The sequence below is a fragment of the Salmo salar genome, chromosome 06, assembly GCF_965601325.2.
Source record: "Salmo salar chromosome 06, fSalSal1, whole genome shotgun sequence".
NCBI classification, from domain to species: Eukaryota; Metazoa; Chordata; class Actinopteri; order Salmoniformes; family Salmonidae; genus Salmo; species Salmo salar.
Genome location: NC_138296.1, coordinates 32,024,727 through 32,041,875, shown reverse-complemented (window position 1 = coordinate 32,041,875; position 17,149 = coordinate 32,024,727). Strand labels below are relative to the sequence as shown.

General features: G+C 43.2%; 3 protein-coding genes across 4 annotated transcripts; 2 read left to right on the top strand and 1 right to left on the bottom strand.

The window, feature by feature from the left end:
- Positions 1-297: 297 nt before the first annotated feature.
- Positions 298-3,204, bottom strand: LOC106606897 (CD2 antigen cytoplasmic tail-binding protein 2). 2 transcript variants are annotated; one of them, XM_014203358.3, is made up of 7 exons: positions 3,095-3,204; positions 2,517-2,592; positions 2,196-2,331; positions 1,732-1,889; positions 1,069-1,648; positions 864-949; positions 298-614 (listed from the first exon to the last, which is right to left on the bottom strand). In XM_014203358.3, the coding sequence occupies exons 2-7, from the start codon at positions 2,589-2,591 to the stop codon at positions 504-506; spliced, it is 1,146 nt and encodes a 381-aa protein (XP_014058833.2). In that variant the 5' UTR covers position 2,592; positions 3,095-3,204; the 3' UTR covers positions 298-503. The 2 variants fall into 2 exon arrangements, with proteins under 2 accessions (XP_014058833.2, XP_014058834.2); XM_014203359.3 differs by having other exon boundaries at positions 2,848-3,144.
- A 788-nt stretch (positions 3,205-3,992) lies between these two features.
- On the top strand, positions 3,993-8,196 carry LOC106606876 (sesquipedalian-1). Its single transcript, XM_014203293.3, has 4 exons — positions 3,993-4,189; positions 4,445-4,553; positions 4,948-5,254; positions 5,364-8,196. Exons 2-4 carry the CDS (start codon positions 4,473-4,475, stop codon positions 5,801-5,803), a joined length of 828 nt encoding a protein of 275 aa, XP_014058768.3. The 5' UTR covers positions 3,993-4,189; positions 4,445-4,472; the 3' UTR covers positions 5,804-8,196.
- A 4,049-nt stretch (positions 8,197-12,245) lies between these two features.
- On the top strand, positions 12,246-16,987 carry LOC106606900 (myosin regulatory light chain 2, skeletal muscle). Its single transcript, XM_014203362.3, has 7 exons — positions 12,246-12,402; positions 13,121-13,219; positions 15,050-15,125; positions 15,376-15,480; positions 15,699-15,777; positions 15,884-15,932; positions 16,029-16,987. Exons 1-7 carry the CDS (start codon positions 12,400-12,402, stop codon positions 16,128-16,130), a joined length of 513 nt encoding a protein of 170 aa, XP_014058837.1. The 5' UTR covers positions 12,246-12,399; the 3' UTR covers positions 16,131-16,987.
- Positions 16,988-17,149: the final 162 nt, after the last annotated feature.

The window sequence follows — 17,149 nt, the reverse complement described above, 5'->3', positions numbered from 1 at the left end:
CAACCAACTGCATTCTAGTGAAGGGATCTTGTTAGGTAAGGACGGCCAACAGAAGTCAGAAAGTAGTCTTTGTCCTCGAGTGATGTACATTAGAACCAATCAGAAAGCCGGAAAGTAGCTGGTTCAGAAGCCAGTCTAATACAAAATATTATTTTAGCAAATTTGTCTAACTGCTCTTAAAACCAATGTTGTAACACTGTGCACTATATAGAAACTCAAAAAATATTTAGTAAAATGATTTAGCAATGTTTCAAGACCTTGCTTGTAGGCTTAGCAGCAGACAAGAAATAGACAATATAAAATACCAATTTGTTTATTTTAAAACAGGAAGGCTACATACATTAAGAGATCAGATAACAGAGAATTTGAATGTGTGTGAGCGAGTGAGACTATCATTGGTATTTATTAGGGTCCCCATTAGCGACTGCAAACGCAGCAGCTACTCTTCCTGGGGTCCACATGAAACATAATACATAACATTATTAGTCAAGAACTGATCATGGTCATGTGTAAAGATCAAAGTCTAGTCTCTTGGAATTGTAGAACTGAGCGCTTCCCTGTTCAATCCTCCTGCAGTAAACACCATCTTTGAAATAGCCCTCATCCACCCAGCCCTGAAAGAGACAGAAAATAGGGATTAGTGGACAGAACCGGCCTGGCCTAATCCAGTATAACCAGGTACAGGATCATAAGGGAAGAAGGAAAATAAACTGTGTGACCACCAGAAAAACAGACCAGTAGCAGAATGGCAGGTACTGTTGATGTTCCTACCCCTAGGACAGTTACTAGAGCAGAAGTGCAGATACTACTGCCCTTCATTTATTGTCCATTATACTGTAATAGAAAATAGAGAGAATTCAAACCTGCATCTGCTGACTGCAGAAGGGGCCGTAGAGTTCAGAATTCTCCTCTGTGTCCCATTTATACTCCCACATCACCTCATCACTCACTTAAGACAAACAAAATATGTTTACACATACATCTCAAAAGTCAACAAAAATTGCACCTGTAATAGTAGTGTAAATGGTTTGGAACCAGCTGACCGCAAACCAATTTACTCTCACTAACCCGTCTCATCATCCTGATCCTCTTTGTCTGGAGCTTTGACACCGTGCTTCTCGTCAATTTTGTCTGCAAACATGTCAAGCTCATCTTCTTCCTCCTCCCCATTTTTACTCCTCCCCACTGATTGCTGCTGGCTCTTCCCTTTCAGTGTGTAGGCCAGTTTTTCATACGTCTGCTGGTATATTTCAAACACCCCACTCCCAACCAGTCTGTCTGCCAGTGCCGTGAGCCTGTCCAGTTTTTCGGTATCCCTATTTGTTTCTTCTGCTTTCCCGTTCTCTTCCCTCTGCTTTCCCTTCTTACGCCCACCTAGGCCTCCAAGCCGGCGAAGCCCTGCGGCAACAGTCTCCCCAGGTAATAGCAGCTCCAACACAGCCTCTGTGAGCTGATGCTGGCTGTAGGATGCCAGGGGGTCCTCAACTGGCTCCTTTTCTTCTTCCATGTCTTCCTCTTCGTCACTGTCTGCCTGCTTCTCCTCTCGCTGTTTCTCTTCTTCTGCCTCATCTTCATCCCCCACTCTCCTCCTCCTCTTGGCTGCCAGACCTTTCTTCTTTCGTTTAGTAGGTTGCTCTCTTATTTTCACCTAAAGAGCGAGATAAATACATTACTGAACTGTGTGTGACATTTCTGCAGTGAACAACTAATCAAATAACTAAAGACAGTTACCCAGTCAATGTTGTCAAGCCAGTTGTCCCTGATCTCCTCATCCTTTTTGACGTAGTAGTTTCCTTCAGAGTCAAAGTGCCCTTCTTGCATCTCCTCATCCAGATTAAAGGGTGTGATGGGAACTCCCTCATCACAGTCAATTGTTGCCCCCTCCTGACCTAAAACAAAACATGCACTTTTAGACTCAGCGATATGACAGATGCAAAAACTAAACAGCATAGCGGATCAACAGCTAAGAGTGTTAAAGTGCAACGCTCAACTTCTCCGCTGATTTGGTCCTGTGGCTACCATGTTGTAATGGGTAAGGCGAACCCGTGCACATACTGTGTGTGACTGTGTGAGAGAAGACTTGCGTCTCACTCATCACAATATCTGCGGTGCTGCTTGTGGCAATGACAGTCTACCTTTAAATAACTGGAGGGCCAGATCTCAGTTATGAAGACAATCAAATTGGTAAGACAAACCTTCCACATCGTCACTGGCCAATATGTTGTATTTGCTGCTCTTATCTCCATCATCTTCTTCCTCGTCCTCCTCGTCACTGTCCAGAGAATGTTTTCCCTTGAACCTGGAGCCCGGCCCAACCACGTCCTCACATAACTGGCGAGATCCCAGGTGAGAACAAAGCAAACTGGTCAGTATAGAAATCCCACAAGTAATTGAAAGACTCTTACATCAAAAAACATATTTGTGTTGGTCAGATGTAATTCTTATGTCCAACTATGATGTTAAAAAATTATGTAGCACTATACTTAAGATCTGAGAACAAGTGATTGTGGCAGCACCTTTTTCTTTGGAACGTCCTCATCCAACAACTCTCCACCATCGCCGTCCCCAAACGTGACTTTCCTTTTTGACATGCTGTTGATGACAGAAGAGAAAACAAATCTAAATGTACATGTTTGTAGTATACATGTCTATATATTGCTGTACTATAATGAATCAAATGGAAGCAATCTTCTTCGCTAACGTTAGCTAACTACTGCGCTAGCTAACGTTAACTAGTAACGTTAGCGAGCTAACTAACGTTAGTTAACTAACCATTTACGGAAGCTTTTGAATAAGTATGTTATCAATATTTAAGCGACTACACTATTCCACGTGACGTTAACTTACGTGATAAGATTATCTCCACAATAGTGTGACTACTACAGCTATAGGTAGCTAAATTAGTTTTGTTTTGCTAGCTGACTAACGTTACAGTACTAGCAGGTACAACGACACGTGCAGAGTTAGTAAGTAACGTTAAGGGGGCGTAAGTTAGCTAGCATCACAACACCTTGCATGCATCTGAGGATGGATAAGGATAATTAAAAATACAACATGTATCTAAATGCAGATCGCTAAGGAAAACAAAAACTACCTCGCTAGTACAAGCTATCGATACGAAAAGTCTGCAAGCGCCATTCAACTAAACAGGAAGTGATGTCGAACCTGACGCGTACCGTTCTGCGGCGTGTTCAAGAGGTGTTATGGTCTCAAAAAGTTCTCTAAACAATTCAAAACGTTCAGCACCAGAACGGGGTGTATTCAGAGTGTGTTAGTTTCGAAGTGTTTAAATGTTATGTAACGTATCTATCTCCATGCAAGGCCATTTCATGGGTATTTGGGGGGGTATTTGCCTCTAGAGACCAATTTATTGAAGGCTAAATTAGCAAAAGGCTAATCCTTTTCTTAGGAGCCTTGTGTTGTTACCATGTTCAGGTAAGCATCATAGTCTTTTTATCATCTTTGGGCTTCTATGATTTCAGTGCCAGCACAAGTTTTCCCTTGGTCGGGGTCAAATAACTCTCATTGTTCTCTAGTCCTTTTTTGTTTTTATTGTTCATAAAAATGCTTAATGTTTTTATTGTTCATTAAAATGCATAAAAACCTTCAATAGGTAAAACTGCAATGATAAAGCTCTGTTTATGTGGCTCTGGCCCTCATTACCACTCATGTTAATGTAGTGGTGCTATAGGGTCCAACTTGGCCTTAATGACAGGATTCATTTTTGGTTATGAATCAATCACCAGAGGAAGTAAGGAACATTTAATCAACTTCAATAACACATTTAATACAATTTGATATAGTAAGACTTTTTTTCTAAAGCATCACACATCATTAACTTAACATTTTACAAAGAACAGGGAAGTGAGGAAGAACACCCCCTCAATGTATACTATCTGGGTAGTAGGTGTGGACTTATTAAGCGTAGAGGGGAGAGAGAATATTGTGTGTCAGGGTTTTGTTTCCAGGAAGTGGGTTGAGCTATTTATATTTCAACACTTGTCCTCTAGTACCCAGGGGAGGACCTGTGTTCGTAACCTGAAACTTTATATTTAAACATTGTCTTATTCTAGATGTGTTGCGGTGAACACAAACTACTGTGGGAATTAGACTGAGAGGAACAAGTGAAGGTTTATGGCAGAAAATCTAAAACATATACAATTGGATGGATAGAGAGTGACCCTGAGAGGTAAGCTTGGATGACACATTACTCCTCTGCTAGACTGGCAAGAGATAGAGATGGAAATTGTGTGTAGATTTAAGATCATTGTCATAAAGAATGGACTAGTTGAATACAGGATGATGGTAACTGGTTACTGGCAATGTTGCTTTACTGTTGAAAAAGAAAGGAGGTATTATGACAGACAAACAAGGCTCAAATGTTATGTGTCTGTACTACTGGTGCTGGATTGATATTATCAAGGATGCCTTTCATCCTCTAAAGGATCCTCTCTTTGTTGGAGAACGTTGTAATGAAGATCCATGAGAAGATTTTAACCCATTACCTGTCCTGCACCTCACCGATAGATAAAGAAGGATATCTCTACAAAAAGGTATTGTAAAACTTGACAGACACAAGCAAGAGACAAATTACATGATCAATATGCTGTGAGATTCTGTTATAACACAGTCTCCTCTTGGCCTTTTGCGTTTCCCTGCCTAATAATAATTATGTCTCAACTGATATTTGATATTTGAAGCTACTTTATTATCATCAATGTCACCCCCCCCCCCCCCCCCCCATTGATATATCACTGACATAAATAGAACATTGAAATGGAGGGCTTGTATAATGGCACTCATTAGGGTAAAATTATCTCTGTATTTATCTCTGTATCTATTCTCACTCTTTACAACTTCCCTTCATCAAAAATATTGTAACTTACTCCCTTTCTCCATCTTTCACCCCACCACCCTGGCATCCTCCTCTTACACATACCTCATCAGAAAGAGAGGACCTCCTCCTACCAGAGGCGCTGGTTTGTCCTGAAAGCCAATCTGCTGTTCTACCAGGAGCGTCCAGCAGATCGACACCTGCTGGGGGTTATTGTCCTAGAGGGCTGTGCTGTCCAGCGCTGTGAGTCTGAGGGAGGATTGTTTGTCTTCTCCATGGTGTTCAGAGGTTCAGGGCTGAAAACATACAGGCTTGCTGCTGAGGACCAGCTGGGCCAGGAGAGCTGGGTCAAAGCCCTGCTCATAGCCAGCCACTGCTACCTTTCACTGCTGGTCAGAGACCTGGGGAAGCAGTACAAAGGTGAGTGTGTGGAGAAAGTGTGGTGTGTGTGTGTATTGTTGTATTCATGCTTCAAAAATATGTGTTCCTTTCCTGCCTCTCAACCTGTATTTTTTTTGTCACTAAGCAGAAGCTAAACGCCAAGCTGGACCTGCTGAATCCCATCAACGAACCACTGTGACTGGTCCAGGCTCAATGTGCTTTACCCAATCCATGACTTACCTGAACTCATGCTCCTCCTCCTTCCTCATGCCAGGACCAGTGAGGAGAGAAGGGGGAAGCCACAGTGCCAGTAATGTATTACAAGCCCCTCCAATCCCCAGCAACGTGATCAGTAAGAGGTCCCCTAAGCATTGGCCCAAGAGAAACGCACATGTCACACCGATAAATGGACCAGCACCACCATATGGGGAATGGCCACAAGTGGACTTTGATCCTCTAGAGGATTTCACCAAGCTACATGATTACTATGGAGAGGAGGTGAAGCAGCTGAGAGCTGATTGGCTGAGGAGGAGGCAGGAGGAAGAGGAGCACCTTGAGGAGGATCTCATTGACCTGAGTGAACACTGACCCACAGAGATCAGACAGTCACCACTCTGGTTATTTTGATGAGGACTTTGGTGTGAATGCCAGTAATCTGAAATAAGAAAGTGACTTTATAATTTGAGGAACTAGAGCATTAAAGAAGAACTCGTCACCTGTGTATACATCATGATGGGATTATAGTCCTATGAGGTTGATGATGACCCTCAAAATGTCTTGTCACAAAGCAGAGACTCATCATCAAACTCATAGGACTATCACCCTTAGTGGTGTTTCAAACAGCCGGATGCATCCGGTTCTCAGGGATACAGCCCTGATGTGGGAACTCTGCTGCGGTGTTTCTTTTGCGCCTGCTACGTTAGGTTATAGGACTATAATCAGCTCATGGTGTATACACAGGTGACTGGTTCCTCTTAAACACTCTAGTTCCTCAAATGATAGTCACTTTCTTATTTCAGAGTACTGGCACTCCTACTGGTTTGTCTGTTACTGTTTGTAAATTATCCTTAAAATCACTGGTATATTTTCCAGGTAATATTGATGGTGAGTGTGAAGCTTAACTTTCTGTCAGCAATCAGGGTAGTTATGCAATATTGAAGCAAAGAGCTTCCAGTCGAAGCTCGCATCCACTACAAGACCATGGTGCTTACCTACAGAATAGCAAGATAAACTGCCCCTCTCTACCTTCAGACTATGCTCAAAAACTACACCCCAACCCTAGCACTCCGCTCTGCCACCTCAGGTCTCATGGCCCTCCCACCCCTACAGGAGGGCAGCCCTGTCCAAGCTCTTCTCTGTCCTGGCACCACAGTGGTGGAACCAGCTTCCCCCTGAAGCTCGGACAGCAGAGTCCCTGCCCATTTTCCACAAACATCTGAAACCCTACCTCTTAAACAGTAACTTAAATAAACAGTATCCTCACCTCGACCCCCCCCCCACCCCCCAAAAAACAACAACACAGCAACACTTCATCAGTGCTTGACCCCCCCTTCTAGCTCTGCTTCTACTGATAGCTATGTTATTGAGGAAATATGTACTTTATATGCCTGTGATATGTGGTTGTCCCACCTTGCTCTCTTAAGATGAATGTAGCTCTGGATAAGAGCGTCTGCTGAATGACTAAAATGTCAAACGTAAAAACATCCTTGTGATGTGTTATACATCATATATATTGATGTGTTGTTACACACTGTCAAGTAAAGGCTTCACATCCCTGTTTAACAAAATAATAAGTTACAGTGCAGCACTATATAATTAGGTGTATATCCTTCATGTTAAATGTATCCATTATTTTTAAGCAACTTTATTGCGCACAAAGGTTGCTGTACCACCAGAGGGTACTACAAACACTAGCTGTGAATTAAACCATTAATGTCCACCGATTAAAAAGTGTGACAAGACTTAGTTTAATTCAATCATAATATTGTTATAGAGAGAGATATTAGTAACAAAGAGCCCTCTCTGGTATTGCCCTGATGGGACATCCATCCACCAGCCAACATGTAACACATTCAGTTGAAAAACCAAGAGATGAAAAGTGAGCTAATATTAACAGGACCAATGTAGTCTCTCATGACAGATGTGAGATTTGGATCTGGGTTCTGAGATAAGGATATATGAGGATTAATATAATGTACACTAGTGAGACACCAGTGGTAAAATAAACAAGTTACATATTTAAGAATATCAGATCAACAGATCAAATTGAAGTTCACACGGTGGAAGGTATTCTAGCAGTAAAGAGAATTGGGCCAATAACCCAAAGGTTGCTGGTTCGAATCCCTGAGCTGACTAGGTGAAAAATCTGTGAATGTGCCCTTGAGCAAGGCTTGCATCCATATCTGCTCTGGGTAAGAGTGTCAACTAAAAGTTGAAACTTTAACCTTTTAAGTTGAAGTGTGAAAGTAGTTTTCTATGTGCGTCTCAAAGATGAGACTTTGGCTTCACCACATACCAGAAATACATACCAATAATCTAGAATGTGATAGATTTGTCCAGGGGAGCGTGGAAGTGTGTCACCTTACACAAAGCACATACATCTGTATATTAACACCTCCTCACACTGTGACAGGATATAAACAAGCCATAAGGTGTAACCCAGGGATGTTCAATTCCGGTCCTGGAGGCCCGAAACACTTTGTTTCTACCTGGTAGTTAATCGCACTCACCTGGTGTCCCAAGTCTGAATTAGTCCCTTATTAGAAGGAGAGGATGAAAGCCAGAAGTATTTTGGCCCTCCAGGACCGACATTGAACACCCCTAGTAACCTGTCTTATAATAAAGTAGGCTATGTGCACTCTATATAAGGAAGTATGGGGTCCTGTTACGGAACTGTGTATAGATAATGTATGGTACACCATATGACCAAGCATCCTTGAATGTAACTTCCCTGGTTAAATAAACTAAAGGATAATTAAAAATGACTTTACTTTACCATGGTAATAACAAGGCAGATCAGAGGTCATAGAACAACACAGACAACCGACGGCAGGTTACAGGCCCTACCATAGTCTCCCGAGACTGGGGAAGCTTCTCACCTGTCTGGCGGCACTTTGGGTTTAAGTTGATTCAAATAAAAAAATAAAAGACACCAGACTGGAATATATAAAAACAACTAGATTAGTGGATGAACTATGGATGGACAGTTTTACAATTGATGATGAGTGTGTGGGGGGGCAGACAAGCTTCCTTTGCTATTTTGGTCTTTCTCAGCTGTCCCTCATATATATTCTCCTAAGAGCTCCTCCTGCACCCTCAGTCCCCCTCCCTGTGATCCCCTCCAAAATGGCATTAGGAGTGGAGCACTTGAGGAGGGAGAGAGAGCTGTGTGTGTGTTTTTGTTAACTATCCTTCTGAGTCCACAAGGAAAAATGCTATTTTAGGCTTACGGGTTAGGTTTTGGGTTAGGGTTACAATTGGGGTTAGGGTTACAATTAAGGTTAGGAGTTATGGTTTCGATATAGGTTTAAGGTTAGGGGTTTAGTGATAAAGTTAAGGTTATGGTTAGGTTAGGTTCAAGGTTAGGGTAAATAGGATTTAGGATGGGAATCAATTCTTTGGTCACCACAAAGATAGCAATACAAAAATGTGTGTGTGTGTGTGTGTGTGTGTGGGGGGGGGGGGGGGTCACTAAAGTAGGATCCCTAATAAAAACCTAGGAGGAAAAAGGGCATTGGTCAGAAGTTAACAGTGCCTGACGTTTCTTGGGTTTTTGGCAAAGGTTAACAACCTGAGGTTGGTTTTAGGGAGTATAGTTTCTTTAGCACTCCTGATACTGATGGTAAAACCTCTTAATGGGACCCTTGTACTAATCAAAATAGCAAAATAAAAAAAATCCCCATAAAAATGTCTGTTAAGCTTGAGATATCTGAATTGTTTTGGGATGGGCTGCGTCTCCAATCCATCGCATTCGCCGATGTTGGCCTTCTGCATCTGCAGTGGAAAGTGGCGGAGCCACAGCGGTGTTTGTCAGTCTTCTTGCAAAAATGTCTGTAGCATCCAATTAATATTACCCCACCATCGAAAGCTGTGACTCTCATGAACACCTACAAATCGTTGTTTGGCTCTACGACACCCACAAACCTAACAAGACTTGTTTGAAAGTAATTTCCTGAGCTTTCTTGTATCTCTCAGATATAGGACAGACACTTTAAAACATGCTTCCTTTTTTTGCCATGTATGAATATGTTATTCAATGCGTTTCTATGGGCTAATAATGAAAGGCCAAATTCAATGTTCCATCAAATAATAAAATACTGTATATATACACACATTACACAGGAGGCTGCTGAAGGTTGGATGGCTCATAATAATGGCTGGAACAGCACGAGTGGAAGGGCATCAAACACATGGAAACCATGCGTTAGATACCATTCCATTAAATCCGCTACAGCCATTACCACAAGCCCGTCCTCCCCAATTAAGGTGCCACCAACCAACTGTGATACAGTATATATAACCAGTCAAAAGTTTGGACACACCTACTCATTCAAGGGTTTTTCCTTTTTTTCTACATAATTATATATATATAATGCCAAGAGCGTGCAAAACTGTCATCAAGGCAAAGGGTGGCTACTTTGAAGAATCACAAATATATTTTGATTTGTTTAAGACTTTTTTGGTTACTACATGATTCCATATGTGTTATTTCATAGTGTTGATGTCTTCACTATTATTCTACAATGTAGAAAATAGTAAAAATAAAGAATAACACTGGAATGAGTAGGTGTGTCCAAACTCCTGACTGGTACTGTATATACAGTGCATTCAGAAAGTTTTCAGACCCCTTGACTTTTTTCACATTCTGTTACATTACAGCCTTACTCTAAAATATATATATTTTTAAATTATATCCTCATCAATCTACACACAACACCCCATAATGAAAAAGAAAAAAACGATTCTTAGAAATGTTTGAAAATGTATACCAAATAAAAAACTGAAATATAACATTTACTTAAGTATTCTGACCCTTACTCAGTACTTTGTTGAAGCACCTTTGACAGCGATTACAGCTTTGAGTCTTCTTGGGTATGACCCAACAAGCTTGGCACACCTGTAGAGAATGGAGTTTCCCATTCTTCTCTGCAGATCCTCTCAAGCTCTGTCAGGTTGGATGGCGAGTGTCACTAAACAGCTATTTTCAGGTCTCTCCAGAGATGTTTGATTGGGTTTAAGTCCGGGCTCTGTCTGGGCCATTCAAGGAAATTCAGAGTCTTGTCCCGAAGCCACTCCTGTGTAGTCTTGGTCTTTCCTCCAGACGTGACGCTTGGCATTCAGGCCGAAGAGTTCAATCTTGGTTTCATTAGACCAGAGAATCTTGTTTCTCATGGTCTGAGAGTCCTTTAGGTGCCTTTTGGCAAACTCCAAGCGGGCTGTCATGTGTCTTTTACTGAGCAGTGGCTTCCGTCTGGCCACTCTACCATAAAGGCCTGATTGGTGGAGTGCTGCAGAGATGGTTGTCCTTCTGGAAGGTTCTCCCATCTCCACAGAGGAACTCTGGAGCTCTGTCAGAGGGACCATCGGGTTCTTGGTCATCTCCCTGACCAAGGCCCTTCTCCCCCGATTGCTCATTGGCCGGGCAGCCAGCTCTAGGAAGAGTCTTGGTGGTTCCAAACGTCTTCTTTTTAAGAATAAAGGAGGCCACTGTGTTCTTGGGGACCTTCAATGCTGCAGAATTTTTTGGTTCCCTTCCCCAGATCTGTGCTTCTACACAGTCCTGTCTCTGAGCTCTACGGACAGTGCCTTCAACCTCATGGCTTGGTTTTTGCTCTGACATGCACTGTCAACTGTGGGAACTTATATAGACAGGTGTGTGGCTTTCCAAATCTTGTCCAATCAATTGAATTTACCACAGGTGGACTCCAATCAAGTTGTAGAAACATCTCAAGGATGATCAATGGAAACAGGATGCACCTGAGCTCAATTTTGAGTCTCATAGCAAAGGGTCTGAATACTTATAAGGTATTTAAAAAAATATGTTTTAATACATTTGCTAAAATTTCAACAACAATTTTTGTTATTCTCTTTGTCATTATGGGGTATTGTGTGTAGATTGACGAGGGGGGAAAACTTTCCGAATGCACTGTATACTGTATATATATATATATATAAAAAAATATAAATATTATTTGTTTTATTATTATTATTATTTAATGAAACATTGAATTTGGCCTTTTGCTATTAACTCAGATATATACCACTACAGAGGTCCTTAAATTCAAAATCAAATAGCCGAACGGTCCTTGGTATAACCATCTTACAACAACTCCATATGTTAGCCTAATAGAAACCCAGGGTCGGGCCCTTAGACTCTAGGGGGATTATGGGAGACCTCACTACCGACACCAATAAACATGGTCTAATATACACAAACACTGTACCAGAGTGTTCCCAAAATATTGAAAATATTGATGCAGTATAGAGTCTGCACTGATCATGACATTACACATGCATGCTGGACAGTGCAGTTATGTGCAGTGCCATGCAAAATGTGAGAAGGCCGTTTCAATTGCCTGTGGAAATCGCTGGACATATGAATATAGAAAGTGTAGACAGAGAAATATATCTACCCATGCATGCACATGCATAAAAATTGACATTTCAAGTCGCTGAGAGCACAAAATGTGTTTATTTAAGCCTTTAATATTGTAATGGAAAAACTAAAGTCAATGATAGGTTGATGTGCCACACTGAAGTGTGATGGTGATGGAGACTATGGAGGGATGCGACGGTGCCAAGATGTGTCCAGCCAGCCAGCAGTCCATCAAGCCTTTTACGTCCTGAATGTCCATATTAGTCCATGTGGGACACTAAACGTATGGCCTGGTCCCTGTTGTATCGGGTTCCCTTCATTCCAAGACTCCTGGGTCTATTTCTGATCTCCTGTAAGGGGATAGCTTGTCCCTCATTCTGCCTGTCGCTTAACTTTTGCTTCAAACTCATCCCTCCCTCTCTCTCCCTCTCTCCCTCTCTCTGCCTCTACAAATCCAAACTTGAGGCTGTGGCTAAAGTTAGCACGGTCTACAGAGGTATATAAGCCCCCGAGGATAGGGGTTTAATGCGGCTTCACATCAGTCTCTTCTCTTGTTGACCATCCAAACCTCCATACATACCGTCTCGAGATGGTGAGTAACACCGGTCCTCACTTTCTGACTGCTTACCTGTCCACTACTCTGTGTGCTGTCGGTGGGAACCTCCAGGAATAACACAGCATTTCCAGATCTTCTTGTTTTTCTATTTTAAGCTTTTTTGCTAGATTGAAAAATAAATGATGGAACAACTTTTTAAAACTCAACTGTACTTTGGACTTTTTTGGGTGGTGCCATTTTTAGACATTTTGTGTAAAGCTGTTCCTGGATATACAATACCATTCACAGGATCTAAACATTTTGTTAACACTTTATTAACAACATTTATATAAAAGATGCTGTAAAAGGTTAGCTACCTGAGGATAATTCATGTTTTAATACATTCACATTCAAAAACATCCTCCTCTGTCCTGAGCCAGAGAAAGATTGTTCCTGAAGTGTTCTGAGAACATTTCAAGAGCTAGGTATTAAGGGATGTTAAACTACATTTAAGACACAGTGGCAGGATTTAATGGTGGACCACACATATTCACCCCACATCACACTGATAGTCAGATGAAAGACTGTAACGCTAGATGGCGGACGGAACAGTGTACTGGACCTACACACAAAGACATCCACTCGCCTGTCCCTGACCAGGAACAGCTTGACACTGAAGTCAAAGGTCACTAATTGACCTCCTGAGGGCTACAGCTGCAGGATGAACAGACCTAGAAGGTCCCATTGTTAAGCAGTTGATGTGTTTGTCCTTCAGGCACCCAAGAAGGCCAAGAGGAGGGGAGCAGCAGCAGAGGGCGGTTCCTCCAACGTGTTCTCCATGTTTGAGCAGAGCCAGATCCAGGAGTACAAGGAGGTGAGGATTTCTTAACACACTATGTAACACCTCATCACTTTTACACCTTAAAATGTCAATGGGACAGATTTCCTTTCAACTCCCTATCTGGGCTGAGAGTGAGTGACTCTAGTCTGGCCACCACTCAGTTTCATTGTAACCTAATTATGCTGTAGAGTGCCTGAAATAGTTGCTAACACTGAAACAGACAGGCACAGCGGCTAAATTGATACTGTTATAATCATGAGTCAATCACGGTGTACTGTTTTTCCTTGTTTCAAGGAGCGTACCCCAAATTAGATTTAGGGGGCTGGCCTCTGGTTGGTAAATTCTCAGCGCAGTTGCTATTTTGTCTGTCCCCCTCTCTCCCAACTTAAAAAAGCAATGAATGTCATGAGGTGAAGCTCTGAAGTTTCTGTAACCTTTTGAAGCTCTCCAGGCCTCCCTCTCGTCTGAGCCTTCAGCTGTCACTCAACCTCTCATCTTAAGTCCTCTGCTGCTGAGGGCTGCGTGTTTAAGTATGGCAGGACAACTGGGCCCTGGCTGGCACGCTGCACACAGAGGAGAGGGGAAGGGCAGTGAGGGGGGAGGGGATAAACGGGGGGTCACTGGGGGGGATGGGGGGTGGACAGGGGGAGAACAGGTGGCGACCGAGGGGAACAGAAGGGGTTGGGGGGGCACCTTCTTGAGCTTCTGATAAGGTCTAGAGTTTGGAAGGCAGGTTAGTGTACCTGTTTATGAGGAGAGGAAGGTTGGAGAGGTGAACGGTATGTAGATGAAAGACGGAGGGTAGAAAGTGGAAGGAGTGTAGGGAAGGATACTGTGTGTATGGAAGGATGGATAAGGTCAGGAAATAGGGATCTGGCAGTAGGTGGGAGATTGTATATGATAGTATGTGTTTTCAAAAGTGTTGTCAAGGGATATGGGCACAGACTTGACGGAGGGAATTCTTGCTGCTGTAAGTGATACAGACTTCTTAAGTATCACTTGGGGAATGTCTGACATCATCATTGGGACAGTCTTAACACTTTGCAATGATGGGGTGTGTGTGTGTGCATGTGTGTGAGTCAGGAAGATGGATTACCAGCTGCTTTTTTAAGTTCAAGATCAACCATGGGGGTCCTCTTGGGTTTCATAGACGTAAGAGATGAGGTCCAGAGACAGGCTGGGACAGTGGAAGAAGGATTTAACAGGTGTAACTTAATGAGCTCTCCCTAAATGAACGTGTAAGAATTTAAACTTCTTCTGTTCTTTTTAGGTCTCGCCTAACAAGGGTTACATAGCATTGTGCCATAGATAGGCAGCACCTGGCACTTAAATGACCCTAGTTGACAGAGGTGTCTCTAAGTTGTATGGAGTGCACATGCTACCCACGTCCCACTACACACAGGACTGAACCCCCCTCCTCCACGTCCCACTACACACAAGACTCAACCCCCCCTCCTCCACGTCCCACTACCCACAGGACTGAACCCCCCTCCTCCATGTCCCACTACACACAGGACTCAACCCCCCCTCCTCCACGTCCCACTACCCACAGGACTCAACCCCCCCTCCTCCACGTCCCACTACACACAGGACTGAACCCCCCCTCCTCCATGTTCCACTACACACAGGACCGAACCCCCCCTCCTCCATGTCCCACTACACACAGGACTGAACCCCCCCTCCTCCACGTCCCACTACACACAGGACTGAACCCCCCCTCCTCCATGTTCCACTACACACAGGACTGAACCCCCTCTCCTTCATGTCACACTGGGGATGACAACTTGGCAGACTCTGGTGACTGGTGTTCATGTCATGCTAGACATGATCTGTCTCCTCAATTCTTCCCTCCCTCCTTCTCAGGCTTTCACAATTATTGACCAGAACAGAGACGGTATCATCAGCAAGGATGACTTGAGGGACGTGCTGGCCTCAATGGGTGAGCAAGGGTTACATTTAAGACCTTTTAAGATTCTGAGGACATATTATGTGACTGACTTGTCTCTATTAAAAGTGTGCCTTAGTATGTCCACAATGTCCTATATGTACTGTATATGTGTGTATGTGTTTGTGTGTGTGTGTGTGTGTGTGTGTGTGTGTGAGAGAGAGAGAGAGAGAGAGAGAGAGAGAGAGAGAGAGAGAGATTGATAATGGTGCTAGCTAACCTCCACTCCCTCCCTGCTCTGTAGGCCAGTTGAATGTGAAGAATGAGGAGCTGGAAGCCATGGTCAAGGAGGCCAGCGGCCCCATCAACTTCACCGTCTTCCTCACCATGTTTGGAGAGAAGCTCAAGGGTGGGTCTATAACTCACTGTACTTGCTTGCTTTATTTCTGTTGCACATCTCCTAATTTCTTGGTTTGACTCTGTTAGACTCACTGTCTAACTTGTTATAACCAGGTTATAATCGCTTCAAAGTGTTAGTGGCTTTCTAAGTACACTCCCATATCTGAGGACATTGCATGTGTCTTGCTGTCAGTGTAACATGCCTGACTGACGCTCTGTGTGTCTCAGGTGCTGATCCCGAGGATGTCATCGTTAGTGCTTTCAAGGTCCTGGACCCCGAGGCTACCGGTTTCATCAAGAAGGAATTGTGAGAATATTTCCTTCCTTATTTTACAGTTGTAGTAATGAGTGCACTCCATAACAGAATCCACAGCTTCATGAATGTTTGTGACTTTGTCTCCCTCTCTCTCTAGCCTTCAGGAGCTCCTGACCACTCAGTGCGACAGGTTCTCTGCAGAGGAGGTGAGTACATTTCTAATCATTCAGTTTGAATATCATCATGAGCTCTCGTTGTCCCTTGACTTGATGAGTGGCTGACCCTCCTTCTCCTCCCCTCAGATGAAGAACCTGTGGGCTGCCTTCCCCCCAGATGTGGCCGGCAACGTAGACTACAAGCAAATCTGCTACGTCATCACACACGGAGAGGAGAAGGAGGAGTAATGAAACAGACATAAGAAAAGAAAACAGCCTCCCTTGCCATTCTACCTTCCTGCTCCTCTCTTCTTCCTTCTGTTCTCTCATACCTTCCTTCTCTTTATGTGTACTCATGTGCTCTGTCTCTCACTCACACAAATTCTCTAAAAGACTCGTCTCTACTCAAGATATTTGTGTGAGAGCGGGTGCTCATGGGTTGTCTATGTTTGTTCGTGGGGATATGGGATTATTTTCAATAAAAATGATCTTTTAACATCATCTCTTTCTCACCCGCTTTCCCTTCCCTTAACCCTCTTCCTCCTTTTCATCTCTTACTCCTATCTATCATTGGTTGTTTCCCCAGTCTCTCTGTTAGAAGAAATGCACACAGCAAGTCGTATTCCACTGCTGTGGTATGGATGTGTAAACCCCAAGGTGAAATGGAGCACCAGTCTTTGCCTCGGCTGCAACAGCTCAGAGGTTAGACCTGGAAGTCCTTTCACTCCCCCTTAATTTAACCCTCAGATGGGCAAATAAACCAAACAGAGGGATATCGTTCTATAAATATTGTAGAGGTTATCTCCTGTAGATAAGGTGGGAAAATAGGAGATATTCTAAGAAGGAATGAGGCTAGAGAAAAACATGGCCTCCTTAAAGTGACGGCTACGTTTTTCTCAAGTGAGAAAGGCTGCTAGAGAGAAGAGAAAGGACCCAAAGAAAACACTCGTCTTCACCTCCTTTCCCTCCTCCCTTTCCTCCTTTACTTCTACCTGTTTTCTATAAGCTCCTTTGTTTTCTGCACCTGGACTAGCTTTAGTCTGCCAGAAACTCCTCTGTAACGAATAAAAGGGACTAACTGTGAATAAAAGCTCTTATCTTTTGTACACTAGTGTCTCTGTTCATGAGTGGTTCTGGTAGAGTGGGATTGAAAAACAACAGGGCTGGTGTGGGTGTATTTCCTGTGCTGTGTGCATAGGGGGAAGAAATACAAATTGTCTGAGACACCACCAAAATCTTATCCGCAGACTAGGCTCATTTGTAAAGAG

Coding starts and splice junctions, on each gene's coding strand:
- LOC106606897 (XM_014203358.3), bottom strand. CDS start 2,591: ATGTCAAAAAGGAAAGTCACGTTTGGGGACGGCGATGGTGGAGAGTTG. Junction 1,649..1,731: donor GGCTTGACAACATTGACTGG/GTAACTGTCTTT, acceptor CTCGCTCTTTAG/GTGAAAATAAGAGAGCAACC. Junction 950..1,068: donor GGATCAGGATGATGAGACGG/GTTAGTGAGAGT, acceptor GTTTGTCTTAAG/TGAGTGATGAGGTGATGTGG.
- LOC106606876 (XM_014203293.3), top strand. CDS start 4,473: ATGAAGATCCATGAGAAGATTTTAACCCATTACCTGTCCTGCACCTCA. Junction 4,554..4,947: donor AAGGATATCTCTACAAAAAG/GTATTGTAAAAC, acceptor ATACCTCATCAG/AAAGAGAGGACCTCCTCCTA. Junction 5,255..5,363: donor CCTGGGGAAGCAGTACAAAG/GTGAGTGTGTGG, acceptor GTCACTAAGCAG/AAGCTAAACGCCAAGCTGGA.
- LOC106606900 (XM_014203362.3), top strand. Junction 13,220..15,049: donor AGATCCAGGAGTACAAGGAG/GTGAGGATTTCT, acceptor CCTCCTTCTCAG/GCTTTCACAATTATTGACCA. Junction 15,933..16,028: donor ACAGGTTCTCTGCAGAGGAG/GTGAGTACATTT, acceptor TCCTCCCCTCAG/ATGAAGAACCTGTGGGCTGC.